General features: G+C 36.9%; 1 protein-coding gene across 1 annotated transcript in view; it reads right to left on the bottom strand.

The window, feature by feature from the left end:
- PEL1 (Eukaryotic release factor 1 (eRF1) family protein) overlaps nucleotides 1-16,166 on the bottom strand; it is a 61,744-nt gene that overhangs the window by 18,089 nt on the left and 27,489 nt on the right. The window contains exon 11 of the mRNA XM_088219164.1: nucleotides 7,384-7,490. Coding sequence (XP_088075290.1) covers nucleotides 7,384-7,490 — 107 coding nt within the window. The remainder of the gene's footprint in view (nucleotides 1-7,383; nucleotides 7,491-16,166) is intronic.

The following is a 16,166-nucleotide window of genomic DNA, read 5'->3' on the forward strand; positions in this document are numbered from 1 at the left end:
TGTCCATGCTACGCAAGTACAACCCGCACCTCTCTCATTTCTTGGCCCACGAGCCTCTTCTACTACAGGAAGATTTATCCTACGAGGAAGTGCCAGTCGGCATTGTGGATCGAAAGAGCAGATTACTCTGCAACCGAGAAATTTCCTTCGTAAATGTCGTATGGCAGAACCACACACCGAGGGAGACTATATGGGAGCTAGAATCGGATTTTAAAACCCAGTATCCTCAACTGTTCGATTGAGAGTGAAAGACAAATTTGAGTAACCAAATTTCTTTTAGGAGGGGGGGGAGAGTTGTAACACCCATAATTTGTTTTTATTTTTATTATTATTTTTTTATATAGTTATTTATTTATTTAATTAAGTTTAATTTACTTTATTTTAATTTAATAAAAAAATGGATAAAAATTTGTTAAGAATTAAATTGAAAATAATTTTGAAAAAAATAGGTAAAAATTTGGGTTTTCGAGATATTTTTGAAAAAAAAAATCGAAAACCAAGCGTCAAAACGCAATTTAGAAAAATTGTCATGTCAGACGCTCAGTCAGTAGCCCCGACCAACCAGGACGCGCCAAATGGCAGAGGTATTGACGCGGGAAGCCACGCAGGGGGGAGCCACATGGGTGATCCGCGTGCGCACAATCGAACTGCTGAGATCCATTCCCACGCACACAGACGGTCCAGATTGACTTGTAATAAACAGCCCAGATTAACTCCCTATTTAATAGCGATGGGACGGTCCAGATCAAAAGCGATGGATGGCCCAGATCAAAAGCGGATGGGTAAAAATAACCTCATCCGCACCCAAATCCTAACCCTAGCCGTCAGAACCCCTTGCCGAAGAAGACAACCCAGCCGCCGGGGAGCCGACCGCCGCCACCCGCTAACGCATCGAAACCTTTTCCGACCGCCAAAAAATGTAAAAATTTCTCCTTTTGCACGAAATTCAATTTTAAACCCACCCATGGCCAAATCGGAGTGAAAGAACCAGCTAATTGGCCTAAAAACGCCGCGGAAAATTTCACAAACCGCCTCCGACGAAGCCCTTCCCAATTCCCGTTTTGTGTAATTTTTTCACCGTTGTGATCACTGTTTTCCTCTCTACAGGTTGACCGAAGCGAAACACCCAACTGCAACGTGAGTCGGAAGAGCCGCCGGTAAGTTTCGATTTTTCGTATTTTTTCCACCCACCGAGGCCCTTTAGCGTGTGTGCTTGTAGGAATCGATGTAAAATCCACCGAATTCGGCCGAAAACAGTCGACCTGAGGTGGACCCCGCCACGGACGGCGGCGCTGTCGCCGTACGTGATTTCCGAAATTGGCCGAGTAGACCCTGCGATTAATTTTTGAGTTTATTTGGGACATTTGTAGGTACTGTAAGCGCGTTTCAGTTTCCGAAAAAAAATTCAGTGAATCCAGAGACCGTCTGTAGGCGCAGTAACCATTTAGCTTTTTAGTGTCAAATCAACTAAGAACCCCTCACCCTATTTACTATCATAGAACTGAAGTTCAAATAAATAATAATACGGTATTTTTATACAAATTAAACAGATGTGCATAATTAATTTCGGATTGCTAATGGAACCCGAACCGGACATTGTTCTCTATTGATTTATTTTACAGTCTGAAAGCATGATAGTATCTGGTTTATTTATTTTGTGGTTTAAATGCATGTATTACTGTCTTACCTGACCACTATTTGATTTTGGGATTTAAGATATGATAGCATTACCGGATGCATGTTTATTTGTTTATGTGATTATGTTTGATTTGGTAACGGAGACGAAAGAAAAACAGGAAATGGGTGTGATCTAATAAACAGATAAGATGACAGCCTCACTAGATATCTTGGAAGATGGTGGACGGACCGGATTCATAGGGAACCCTACCGTAAACGTTGTCTCATACCGGATGGGGTATGGAGACTTGGTCATTTGGCTCTCATACCGGACGGAGTATGGGGACGGCTGCTTTACCCTCATACCGGACGAGATATTGAGATTTAATGTCTTGGCGCTCATACCGGACAGGGTATGGGGACGGCTCTGAAATTAAGATTGTTAAGCGAAATGATTCATGTGTAGCAGGAATACCCTTATGGATCCCCATGGATACTAATAGGCTGGTGAAACGAGAAACGATTATGATTTAGTTTATTGTTAATAAATGTGAATTTATGATATGTTTTACGTTGCTGATCGTGCATGAAGTTATGATTTGAATGATATTATTGTTTTTATAGTTTGTTTTTATAAATTCTCCAATGGTAAGTGATGGGAAAATTATTTTATTTTTAATAAATGTATTGATTTAAATTTAGTACTTCATTAGTTGTTTTGATTTTCTACTAACCTTTACTTCTGTACCGGTGATATAGTGTGATATTCTTACTGGGCTAATGTAACTCATCCTTTATTTAACCATTTCAGATCAAGAGGACCTGGTTCCCGAACCCGATCCACAAGAATATTGCGAGTAGATGCTAAATACTTTATATTTTCCTTTACTTTTCTCATTTCTCGTGTTTTTTTCAAAGATTTTATTCTGTAATGTTTGTTTAGTATTTTTAAATTATTGTATAAGGGATGTAAACTTTAACATTTTATTTCGCTTCCGCACTTAAATTATTATATATTTCTTTTTAGATTTTCGGGGTCGTTACAAACCATCAGCACCATTCACCAGCCACTGTTGGAGGTGATTGACACTACCACCACCACAACCACCCGTTTCAGAAGGGCTCGCTCGGCCTACCACTGATGCCCCACCATGAAGCACCATCAGAAATCCCCACACTCGCAGGCGCAAGTCCCCATAGTTGTCGACTCTCACGAGTCACCATCCATCATACACTGACCTCGATCTGAGATCAGCACCTCTAGTTGAGTCGGCTACCAAATGGTTGCTGCTGTCTGGTAACAGTAAGCTGGTGCGTGAAGCTCATGCATGGTCAGCCGAGAATAAAACCTTGAGCCTTCTGTTTTCTTTTGACGTCTGCAGTTGTTTCCTGCCTCAACGAGACTTTCTTAACACGAATTCAACTTCAAGAATGGCGACTAACACTGAATTAAATGCTAAATTTGAAACATTTGAGGCAACCATTAATACCATATTGGAAGCAATGAAAAACTCTATCAAAGTAATCCTAGAAGAACTGACGCACTAACGCACAATGCAAATAAATTCACTAATTCAAAACTTGCGTGTTGTTCAAAATAGTCCATCCTGCTAAAAGATATGTTGAAGACAATACTAAAGACATTACAAAGAAGGTAAAGGTCGAAAGCCCCTGATCTTAATGGAAGAAGGGATCCTGATTTCTTTCTCGATTGGCTTACTGCAATTGAAGAATACTTTAATTGGTACAAAGAGTTCGGTTTGCCAAGATGAAATTACTTGGACTTGCAAAAATATGGTAAAATACCATTGATGAGAATATAACAATGGACAACCAAAAATTGAAACGTGGAATGAAATGAAACTGAGTACATACAGAAATTTGAAGAATTAAAAATTTGAAGTCAACTAGTTGAAAATGATAATTAAGCGGCATCTCAATTCAAGGTAGGATTAAGAGTCAAGATCAAAAGAGAACTTATCCGACAACCTCCTATAACTACATCCCAAATTTATCAAGGTATCTTGGATATAGAAGGTTACTCGAAATATCCAACTTCAAAGAAACTTGAAAACCCCTCAAGAGAAAATCTGGAACAAATTATACGAGCAAGCAAGTTCTGCACAACGAACTTCAACTCAGAAAAAATCAATTCTCAATACAAGATGCAAAAAGAATAGTCTGCTTCAAGTGTGGGAGACAGAGTCAAATGGTATGTCCTCAAAAGAATAACTTGCATATCAGAATGGAGGAAGAGGAAGAAGATAATATAGACGATGTTTCCCTTGATAATGATGACTTAGCTGATGATGATTGTCAAGTGAATGCTTCCCGTATATCTATATTTAGGCGAATCCTTGCAACACCGAAAGTTGAGGAAGAAGATTGGTGTCATACTACTATATTCCAAACTCCTATTATTTATGGACCAAAAGCCAAAAAGCTTGTATCAACAGGAGGAGTTGCATGAATGTAGTGTCGGCTTCAACCATAGAGCGTTACAAGCTTCCCTATATAAGATAGCATAGATTTATGACAACAATTCCAGTAACTCAACAATATCTTGTCTCTTCCAATATGATAAATATAAAGATATCATCTTATGTGATGTTATTCACATGCAAGTAACTCATCCTCCTTGACCCTTGGCTATATGATCGCAATGTACATCATAATAGAAGGAAAATATACTCCCTTTCTATGGGAAAAAGAGACATTCTCTTGGAACCTACAAGCACAAAAGATATCGAAATTTTCAAAGCCAATAAAACCGCAAAGTTTGCAACAACTAATAAAAAAGAAACAACTCCACTTTTTGTAAAGAAAGCAGTTTGAAGCGAAAAACAAAGAATTAAAAATTGTTTATGCTATAATAAGTCGGGAGGTAAAGGAACCAGTAGCTTGTTCAACAGAAATAATACTACCAAAAGTTATTAGACATTAGTCTAACTTTTCTGACATTGCTCCACCAAACTTGCCAAATAAACTTCCTTCACCTCATAGCATTCAACATGTGATTGACTTAGTTCCTAGATCTGAATTGCCTAACTTGCCGGCATACTTCACAAATCCAAGTGAACATGTTCAGCTTAAGCGACAAATTGATGAATTACTACCAAAAGAATTTATACGAGAAAGTTTAAGCCCATGTATTATGCCAGCATTTCACAACTAAGAAAGATAGAACCTGGAGGATGTATGTTAATAGTCATGCGATCAACAAGATTACCATCAAGAATAGGTTTCCCATATCTCGTCTTAATGACATGATAAATGTCATGGCAGGTTTGACATACTTTTCCAAGATAGATTTGAAGAGCATATATCACCAAATCTGCGTAAGATCATGAGATGAATAGAAAACAACATTCAAAACAAAAGATGGCTTGTATGAATGATTAGTCGAGTCATTAATTGTCTAATGCCCCAATTATCTTCACGCGCTTCATGAATCAAGTTTTCTAAGCTTTTAACAGGAGATTTTTTGTCGTATATATTGACGATATTCTTATCTTCAGTCAATCAAAGGAGGAACACATCTTTCACTTACAAGTTATGAGAGTACTTCGCCAAGAAAAATTCTATATAAACCCTAAAAAATGTGCATTCATGACCATCAGTATTGTATTCCTATGATTTGTTGTCTTTTCCAAAAGAAGAAAAAGTTGATCTAGAAAAAGTTAAAACTATCAAAGAATAGCAACCCCAAAGAACTCATATGAAGTCCGAAGTTTCCAAAGGTTGGCTTTTTTTGGAGAAGATGTATTGAAGACTTTAACATTATGATAGCATCTAATACAAATTGCATGAAGAATGGAAAATTTGTTTGGATCAAAACAACGTCCATAGCTTTTGAGATCGTGTAGAGGAAATTGATAAAAGCACCAATATTACATTTTCCTGACTTCTCCAAGTTATTTAAAGTGACTTGTGATGCATCTCAAGTAGGTATTAGTGGCGTACTTTTTTTTGAGATAAAAAGTAGGTATTAGTGGCGTACTTAGTCAGAAAGGATATCCAATAGTTTATTTTATTGAGAAGCTTAATGATGCAAAACACAGGAATACCACGTACCATAAAAAACTGTCATCATCCAAGCACTTCAACACTGGCATTACTATCTACTCCCATAAGAGTTTTCCCTCTACTCTAACCACGAGACTCCTAAATATATCAATTTTCATAGGAGACTTAGCCACCGTCATGCAAGTTGGACAGCTTTCCTGCAAGAGTACACTTTTGTAATCAAACATAGGCAAGGAGCAAAGAATCAAGCAGCAGATGCGTTAAGCATTGTTATACTCACTTCCCTGGCTGTCCAAGTTGTGGGATTTGACTTGATTAAGACAAATTATTTATCCTACAAGGATTTTGGCATAATTTTTTAAGACTTTCTTGGTTAGAAGTCCGATCCAGAGTTTTCATCGCACAATGGGTACCTATTTAAAGGAACCCATCTTTTTGTCCACCCAACCCATATCTCCAGTTAGAAGTACTATTAGAATTTCATTCAGGACTTATAGCTGGTCATTTCGAAAGAGATAAAAAAATTGCTACGGTGGAATATCGATTAATTGGCCAAATATAAAAAGAGATGTGACTCAAACAGTTACTAGGTATCGTGTCTGTCAAATCTACAAAGGAAAAAGCTTAATGCTGGGCCATAAACGCCACTGCCTGTACCCCATGAGCCATGGACAAATATAAGCATGGACTTTATACTTAGTTTGCCAAAAACAACTAGAAGACATGATTAAATATTTGTTGTAGTAAATCAGTTTCCTAAAATAGATCATTTCATACCATGTGCAAAGACCCTTGATACTTCTCATGTGGCCAAATTGTTTTTCTAAGTAGTTCGCTTGCACAGGCCACCCCTATTCATTGTTTCTGATCGTGATACAAAATTTGTTACTTTTGGTGTACCTTGTGGAAGATGTTGCACACTCAATTCATATATTCTACATCTTTTCATGTATAAACTGATGAATAAACTAAAGTTATCAATAGGAGCTTGGGAGAGCTCCTATGATGTTCTGTGCGGGGATAATGTTACCAATTGGGATCTTGTTCTTCTCATTGCTGATTTTGCTAACACTAGTTTAGTAAATCAAAGCACAAGAATCAAGTCTATTGAATGTGTTATGGGCATGCAACCAAGGAAGCATATTGATTTGATTCTCTTACCACTAGATGCTCGCCCTAGCATTGAAGCAGAAAACTTTGCTAAACATATATGACTTATATACAAAGGTTAGATGGACGAATCACTTTTAGTAATAAGGTACAATGCTTTTGCTGATTAAAAAGAACATTAGTTATGGTCATGGTACGCCTCAAACCTAGAAGATTTTCTAAGGGCATCTACAAGAAACTTCATTCCCAAACATTAGTCCTCATAAATTTCTCAAGAAGATAAGCTCAAATGTTTCTGTTATTGATTTCCCAAAAGATAAAGTAGTTATGTTGACATGTCATTCTAGAGGTTTTCTCCCATTATAACTAGTCATGAACAATAAGATTCATGCTACTACGATGCGGGATATGCATATTCACCAAAATAAGTATATAAACGCCCATTTTGATGGCCTCTTCTCTCCCCACAACCTCATCTGCAGTGGTGTATCAAAAAAGATCATACCTTTCAACACAAAGTCCTCCAAATATTTGTCTATTATATGAGCAGCTTTAACTTAACCAATATCCCATAGGCTCATGCATTGCTCAGAGCATTAAGCTGTTTAAGCAAAGATAACAATAACTAACCTGAACCCGGAGGTTGTATGCACAAGGATTATCCGTGACTTGTTCTCAATAATACGTCGCAGTTGTCTCCTTTCAGCCTCCAATAATAGATGACGATGAAACTGATCCTGTAGCCCATAAAAAGCATTTATACTAAATCAATAAACCTATAGATTAAACTTTTTGCTAAAGATGACTATTAAGATACAGAGTATACCATTATTTCAAAAACAAAAAAAAAAAATACAGAGTATACCTTAATGCATAGTATTTTCCAAGTTAGGTCTTCTCCTACATAATTAGTTTCTTGTTTTTACCTATTTATAAATTGTCTTTATTGGCATAGGGATCTGTTCTGGTTCTAGAGGAGTCAAAACTCAAGTGACGCTAAAAGGTGCATTTTAACAAGGTTTATCCACATAGAAAGAAGAACAATCAAGAAAAAGCAAACTTATTTATCTGCATTTATGCTTTCTACTTACAGGTACTGACTTGTGTGATCTACGGCCATAAATATATAAGCTTGACATTGTCTATCACAGGTGTTCTGTCTAGTGTGGGTTATTTCGCACATCTGTTAGTTAATGTTTGTCTAGGGCAGTTACTGCCACGTGTCAGCTATAGCAGTTTATCATATTGGTTTACTATAGTAGTTCCTCGTCCATTTTTCCTCTATTCCCAATAAAGCTTCTTCTATCAAAAAAAAAAAAAAAAACAACTACAATAGTTCCTAATCTTAAGTTAGTTCCTTGTATATCTAAGAACTAAAGGATACATAAGCAATAAAGAACACAGTGAAGAAGTTTTGGAAAAGGTTTGTGGAGTACTTTTAAACTTCTAGAGATCTTTGGATTCTCTATAATTGAGCCTATTCTGCTAGTTAATGATAGAAACAAAAGGAAGAAGATGCAAGAAGTACTCATCTTCCTTGAGTTTTGGTTCTCATGTTAATAGCCCTATGACAAGATTGCAAAATAAGTACCCATCTGCTAGTTTTGGTTCTTCAATATGATCTTGGATTAAGGTTACAGTAAAAAACAAAAACAATCAGAAAATCAAGTGTGCATTTATCATATTGGTTTACTATAGTAGTTCCTCGTCCATTTTTCCTCTATTCCCAATAAAGCTTCTTCTATCAAAGAAAAAAAAAAAAACAACTACAATAGTTCCTAATCTTAAGTTAGTTCCTTGTATATCTAAGAACTAAAGGATACATAAGCAATAAAGAACACAGTCTATACTTTTATTTCCAAAAAAAAAGCAATAAAGAACACAGTGAAGAAGTTTTGGAAAAGGTTTGTGGAGTACTTTTAAACTTCTAGAGATCTTTGGATTCTCTATAATTGAGCCTATTCTGCTAGTTAATGATAGAAACAAAAGGAAGAAGATGCAAGAAGTACTCATCTTCCTTGAGTTTTGGTTCTCATGTTAATAGCCCTATGACAAGATTGCAAAATAAGTACCCATCTGCTAGTTTTGGTTCTTCAATATGATCTTGGATTAAGGTTACAGTAAAAAACAAAAACAATCAGAAAATCAAGTGTGCATTTATCATATTGGTTTACTATAGTAGTTCCTCGTCCATTTTTCCTCTATTCCCAATAAAGCTTCTTCTATCAAAAAAAAAAAAAAAACAACTACAATAGTTCCTAATCTTAAGTTAGTTCCTTGTATATCTAAGAACTAAAGGATACATAAGCAATAAAGAACACAGTCTATACTTTTATTTCCAAAAAAAAAGCAATAAAGAACACAGTGAAGAAGTTTTGGAAAAGGTTTGTGGAGTACTTTTAAACTTCTAGAGATCTTTGGATTCTCTATAATTGAGCCTATTCTGCTAGTTAATGATAGAAACAAAAGGAAGAAGATGCAAGAAGTACTCATCTTCCTTGAGTTTTGGTTCTCATGTTAATAGCCCTATGACAAGATTGCAAAATAAGTACCCATCTGCTAGTTTTGGTTCTTCAATATGATCTTGGATTAAGGTTACAGTAAAAAACAAAAACAATCAGAAAATCAAGTGTGCATGTTTGCTGTTGACATCAGGTAACCTCTTTGTTGAGTTCCGTAACCAGCCCACTTCCTATGCTGCCTGTACTTGAGCATAAGGCTCGTGCACATGTTGTTTATCGGGGTATCTTCTAATCTGGTTCATAGTTTAGGGACTTATGTGATAGTTTCTAGTTATTAAGCATTTTCTCTTACGTTATAACGTGGTATTTTCTTTACATTATTTGTTTAACAATTTCAGGTATTTTTTTTGTTTGTTCTGAGAGGAAACACAATCCCTTAATGTATTTACAGGTCTTTTGATTCGGTAGGTGGAATAAATCTATAATGTAAAAATTATTGGGAGGAAATGGAATAAGGTTGCAATCAAATTGCCAGTATGTTATGTTGTTGATTTGCACCTAGGAATTGCTCATTACAATCTCATTACTATCTTTTGTTTGATAGCAAAAGAGGTTAGAATAGACCTGTAATTAGCTGTAAAATTGTAATTTGTTACAGAGTGTTTTATAGTACACTTTTAGAACATAATAGTATAAACAACTAGTAATTAATACAACTAGATAATAATTAAAATAAACAACTGCATATTGATAATCAGATTTCTCTAATTATTACATAAAATTGATAAAGTTACATAAATCCTATCAATTAAGTGGGTGAAGTGTATAAACTCATTGCAAAATTCTAGCAAGGAGAATGGCAAGGGTGTTGGGGAGTGTGGTGAGGAAGTGCCAAAACATGTATTTGTGGGGGAAGATAGATTCTTGACACTGCTTAAATAGCAAATGAACTAGTGGATTATCTAGAGAAGAAGAGGGAGGATGGAAATGTTATGCAAGCTTGACGTGAAGGCATAAAGATTCAGTAGTTTCATTCCAATTTTCAGGTTTATACTTGACAATATTGAGATCCGCTAGTGGTAGATAGCAACAAAGATTCACATATTTTGTTGATCATGTTCTCATCTCCAATTCTCTTGTTTTTCCCATTTCTCTTTAAAAGGTAAATGCTCTCGTATCTCTCACCATAAAGTTTTTCTTTTTTTTATGATCACTTATCCCAATTTTATTCTGCATTTATTACCTTGTTATTCTCAATTTTCATTCCTAAAATTTTGACAGCATCCCTTTGTCATTCTAGACAGAGACAGGAATGGAATAAGAGATGTTTGAGTTGAAGGTAAGTAATTTGTTTCATCTTCCACACGGGAACTCTATTGTTAATTGTCACCGGATTTTCATCATCATATGACTCTATCAATTGTCTTTTTTTTTTTAAATACAAAGTATAAAAAAATATTCAATATAAGCATTAAGGGAGTGCAAACCTATGTACAAAAGTATTTACAAAATCAGTTATAATATTCCCAAAATCCTACATGGAGTAGAAAGGTTGACCCAGTATATAAAAACCAAGGGTCTAAAATCAAAATTTTCTAATATAAAAACCAAGAGTCAATCTTATCCATGTCTTCTTCCACACTGCCAAGAATTCTCCTATTCCTTTCTTTCCATATGACTCAAAATATTACGAATGGTATTAGCCCCAATTGTTTTCTCCTTACTATTAATACCCATCCAAGTTCAAAATTCATCCTTTACAGTGCCCGTCATAATCCAACTATACCCCAAAATCCTCTTAAGACATTATCCAGAGACTGTATGCCATGGGACACCGAAGAAGGATGTGATCACAGGTCTCTGCTGTACTCTTACAAAGACAACACTAGTTTACCATGATCTTTTCTCTTCTCCTTAGTTTGCTTATTGTTAGAATACAACCATTGATATGCTTCCCAACAAAAAATGCAATCTTGGGAAATGAATTAACCTTCCAGACTTGCCTAAATGCGAAACTGCTCTCAATAACACTTTGGTTAATTTTCAGTAAAAAGAGTCAATAGTGAATTTTCTTATACTGCTAAGGGACCATACCTGTTGATCATGATTCTCGTCAAGAGATATGGAACGTGAGGAACTCCAACAGCACTTCATATTCATTAATTTGACAATCACAGAGGTTCTAAAAACCTCCACATGCTATACTCTACCTCCTGCTCTATCTCTGTAGGCCTTTTTACCCGAAATATCCTTGTCTCTAAATATAACAAAAATATGAGGAAATATATCTTTCAATACTTCCCCTTCAATCCACATGTCCTCCCAAAAACCAATTCTCTCCCCGTATCTGATTCTCCATTTGATACATTCTGGGAACTTATCTCTCCCACATGTATCTTCTTCCATAGCCCTTCTCCTGAAAACCTTCCCCTATCCATCGTGCCAAATTTTTCCTCAATTCCATAGCATGACCCTTTCTTTCAAAAATCTCCACATTCATTTTCCCTAAAAGCGCCATATTCATCTCCATCATAGATCTTAAATCTAAAACCCCCTGCATTAGTGGTTTTTTAATCACCTCTAATACCACCAAATGATATTTTCTCCTCTCCTCCATGTCTCCCCATAAAAATCTATGTTGAATTACTTCCATCTATGTTGAATTACTTCCATCTTCTTAGCAACGCTTGCTGGTATTGTTAGCAGGAAAATATAGTAAACAGTAAATTGGATAATGTGGTTTTGATGAGTGTTAGGTGTCCACCTTTTGGATAGGAGATCTCTTTTCCATCCAGCCAATTTCCGTTCAAATTTTTCCACTACGGGTTCCCAAGTTCTCACATACTTTTAATTTGTAGCTAGAGACATCCCCAAATATATAATTGGCAATTCCACCACCTTAGATCCTAAGACCATTGCGAACCTAGTAGTATTCTTCCCATTTTCCAATCCCACCTGTTTAGATTTTAAGAGGTTAATACTAAAGTCAGGCACAGCTTGGAAACAATTCAAGATACATCCAAGGTTGAGGAAGTTCACATTCCTCGGATTTACAGAAAACCGAAGTGTCATCCACAAAAAATAGATGTATTATCTCCCCAAACCCCCCCTTCTCCCTCACCTTACCCCAAATAAACCCACCTCTTTTGCTCTCACAATCATTTTGTTTAAACCTTCCATAACCACAATGAACAAAAGTGGAGATAGTGGGTGACTTATTTGATACCTCTTGAAGCCTGAAAGAAAGCAGATGGACCCCCGTTCATCGACAACGCGAAAGACTTTGTGGTAATGCACAATTTAGTCCATCTTCTCCATTTATCACCAAATCCTATTCTCGCCAGTATATAATCTACAAAGCCCTAGTTGACGTGATCATACACTTTCTTCATGTCGAGTTTACACAAATCCCATCACTATTTCAGAGCACAAGATTATCCACCACCTCATTTGCCACTAGAACTACATCCATAATATATCTATTCCTTCAATAAAAGCAAGTTGCCATTCCTCTATTACTTGATCCAGCATTTTATTATTCTCTTGGTTAAAACTTTGCAATCAATTTATAAATACATCCCATCAAGCTTATTAGTATAAACTCTTTGACGTTCACCACTCCTATTTTTGCAATCAAATGAACCCCCCCGATGAAGTTCTTAGAAAATAGCTCCACTACAACCTCTTTCATTGGATGGCAAATTTTATGCATAAAACTCATATTAAATCCGTCCGGAATAAGGGCCTTATCCTTCCTGCACTACATCAATCCTCATAAATTTCCTCCTCCATGAAAACTCTTTCCAAGTAGTCTCGACTCCCGCCATCCAAAGAATTGAAGTTGAGACCTTCTAGCCTAGGCCTCCAATCAAACTCCTCATAATACAATCTACCAAAGAAATCTTTCACTCCTTGTCTCAAGGACTCACTGTCTGTAGCCACTCTATCATCAATCTTCATTACCTCTATATAGTTGATTTTCTTATAATAATCAGTCATGTTGCGGAAAATTTTAGTATTTGCATCCCCTTCTTTGATCCATTTGGCTCGCAATTATTGTCTCCAAAAAAATCCCCTTCATCTAAAGTCTATTTGCCACCTCCAACTTTAGGCATTTCGTACGTGCCACATCTTCAGCCAATTGAACACCTTCAACTTCTAACTCATCTATCGTTGCAATTTCTTCAAATAAAGGCATCATATTTGTTCCCTCTTTCTGCTCATCCTCTTTACTCCACTGTTTAATTGTTGTTTTAATTACCTTGCATGCTAGTTTAAAATTGGCCTTTTCATTCACCCTTTACTCCCAACATTCTTCAACTTTCACAAAATTTGTTCACTTTAAGCAATTTGTCTTCAAACTTGGAAGGGCATGAGCCTTACCTGATCCCTATAGACTCCAGCATATGAGAAAATGGTTAGAAATGACTTTCACTAGCAACTTTTGACTGATCCCTGGTACTTATAATTAACAAGGGGTAAATACCAAGAATCTATCTACGTAAGAACATACCAAGTTAGTCCTCTGATTTGACCATTTCTACTTACCTCCCATTAGGGGTAAGTCACTAAATCCATTTTATCAAGTGCCTCCTTAAATTCCTCCATGCATGCCCAAGGAAATTGATCCTCAGTTCTCTCATAGCCGTTCATAACCATATTAAAGGCCCCTCCCATCACCTATAGTGAATCCCATCTCGTTTTGCAATCTTCCAGATCCTCCATAGGAAGGCTCTCTCCCTCCCTTCTCCTTTATTATAAACATTTCTAAACACCCAATTCCCCTCGATACTTCTATCCTCCAACAGACATGATATCGAGCACTCACCTCTAATATTGTCCACATCTAAACTTATCCTCTCTCCATAAAATTATAATTCCCCCAGATGCCCCCTTTGGCAAGTAGATTCTGTCATCCCATGTCTTTGATCTTCCATATATTCCTTATAATCCTTTTTTGAATACATTACATCTCGGACTCCTGTAGATATATGATGTTTGATTTTCATTGTTGATTACAAGGCTATAGTCGTTTAAACCCCTTATGCTCCATGTGATGATTCGTCCAAACATATTTTAATTGTTGGTCAATGTCTCCCCCTTTCTTTCATCCTGTTATTGATTTGTCATAATTTATGCTTGATTCCAACCTTCCTAGTTCCTTGATCCCTCCATCCCCTATCTACTTTTTTTTTGTTAACAGTTTCTCTCTCTCCATCTCCTCCTATCTTCTTTAATCAATTTCCGTAAATAGCTCCATAGCTTTTTCCTCCAGTCCCTCAAACAACACTCCTAACATTATGCAAATTTGTTCTATATTATTTGGTATCCACCTGGAGCTCTCTTTCTCTTTTAAATCTTTTATCTTCTCCCGCTATACGTCCTTCACTATCATTTCACTTCTCTTATTCACTCTTCCTTCTTTATCTTCCACCTACCTGCCACCATCTTCAACCTCCATGGGAATCATCACCAATGAATGGTTTAATTCCTCCCTATTCTCCTCTGATCGGTCACAGCGCCCCTCTATCTCCACCACATCTAACCACTTTTCAGCTCTCAATTACTCTTCCTCCCTTGGAATCTCTTCCTCTCCCATCTTAGTCACCGCTATCTCCTCTCTGTTCTGATCATTATTCTCGACCGTTTGGGTGGTCGTTATCTTCACCGTCAAGCTCCCTTCTTCCTCTCTTTACGCCTTCGTTGACCGCTTTGGGTTAGAGTTTCTCCGGTTACGAGTTGCTAGACCCATTTTCGGCCCTGACTCATCCTTCTAAATCCAAAATAACTTTCAACTTTTCAAGCCCAAAATCCACTTCCTTTTCTAAAAGCCTTTTTTGCCTTTGACCCACTAGAAACCCCATATTGAGGTTGCACACTTAACGCGAATGCACTCAAAATGATCAACTTTGTTCACCTCTTGTGCTTGGTCAAAACAGTGCCTTCTTTATGCGTTTTTTGACTCCCAAGATTTTGAATTTCAAAAAATGCCAAACCTTATCATCCCCAGATCCTTTCTTCTTAGCCAGATTCGTCTCCGCCATGCTCCCCTTCAAGATTTCTACATAGCTTTGTTTCCTTCTTACTTCCAACCACACTATAAGCTCTGTCCTGCAACAAAGGCACCATATGTACACCGGCGTGACCTTTGTTCGTGTGTACCTTCTTCCATCTACTTCCTAAACCATCTGATTCTCACTGCGTTTACCCATTTCTCCCCACCTTCTACTTGTAACTTCCGCCACAACAACCATTCCTGAAGTGATATTGTATGGCCCAAATTTGGTGTCAAGGATACCAATCTGCATTAAGGAGGAATTCAACAGGTCCTAACTCAAACAGCAAAGTAAGTTCTAGTTTCCTAAATGGAGATGCCCAAAACATAAAAGTAATTTCATCCCTAACTACTGTCCTAATTTGGATTATTGTAAGAAATGGGTCAACTTTGTTCAAGCCAAAAGACTTAAAGCCCAAGTAAGATTACTGGGTTTGAAGAATTGTAAGAAAACCCACGCCCGAATAAAATGGCCCACACGAATCAAGCGTGCGCAGCCCGCATGCGCACAGCAAGGCCCATGCATAGGCGGACCTAGTAGCTCCACCGCATGGCCCAGAAAGCCTGTAAGCATAGCACAAGGAAAAACTGCGCACGCGCAGGCCCAACGGGCCGAACGCGCGCACCCCACGTTGTCCGTGGCCCGTGCAGACATGCCTGCTTGAGTTGCCCAAACTCGGCCGGCTCGTTCCCTTCTTTTAATTAATTAAGTTATTTTATTTTTAATTTTTATTTTTTAAAAAAGACTTTAGGACTGACTTTCTAATTCACCATGTTTTAAATTAAAATCTCACATGCTTAATTTGCCTGTGTGTTTTACATAGAAACCACATAGGATAAAATCTTATCTTATTTTAACTATAACTTTAATGTAAACTCTATCCCTAAAATTATTT

This window comes from Carica papaya, chromosome 1 (genome assembly GCF_054855325.1).
Source record: "Carica papaya isolate Zhongbai chromosome 1, ASM5485532v1, whole genome shotgun sequence".
NCBI lineage: Eukaryota > Viridiplantae > Streptophyta > Magnoliopsida > Brassicales > Caricaceae > Carica > Carica papaya.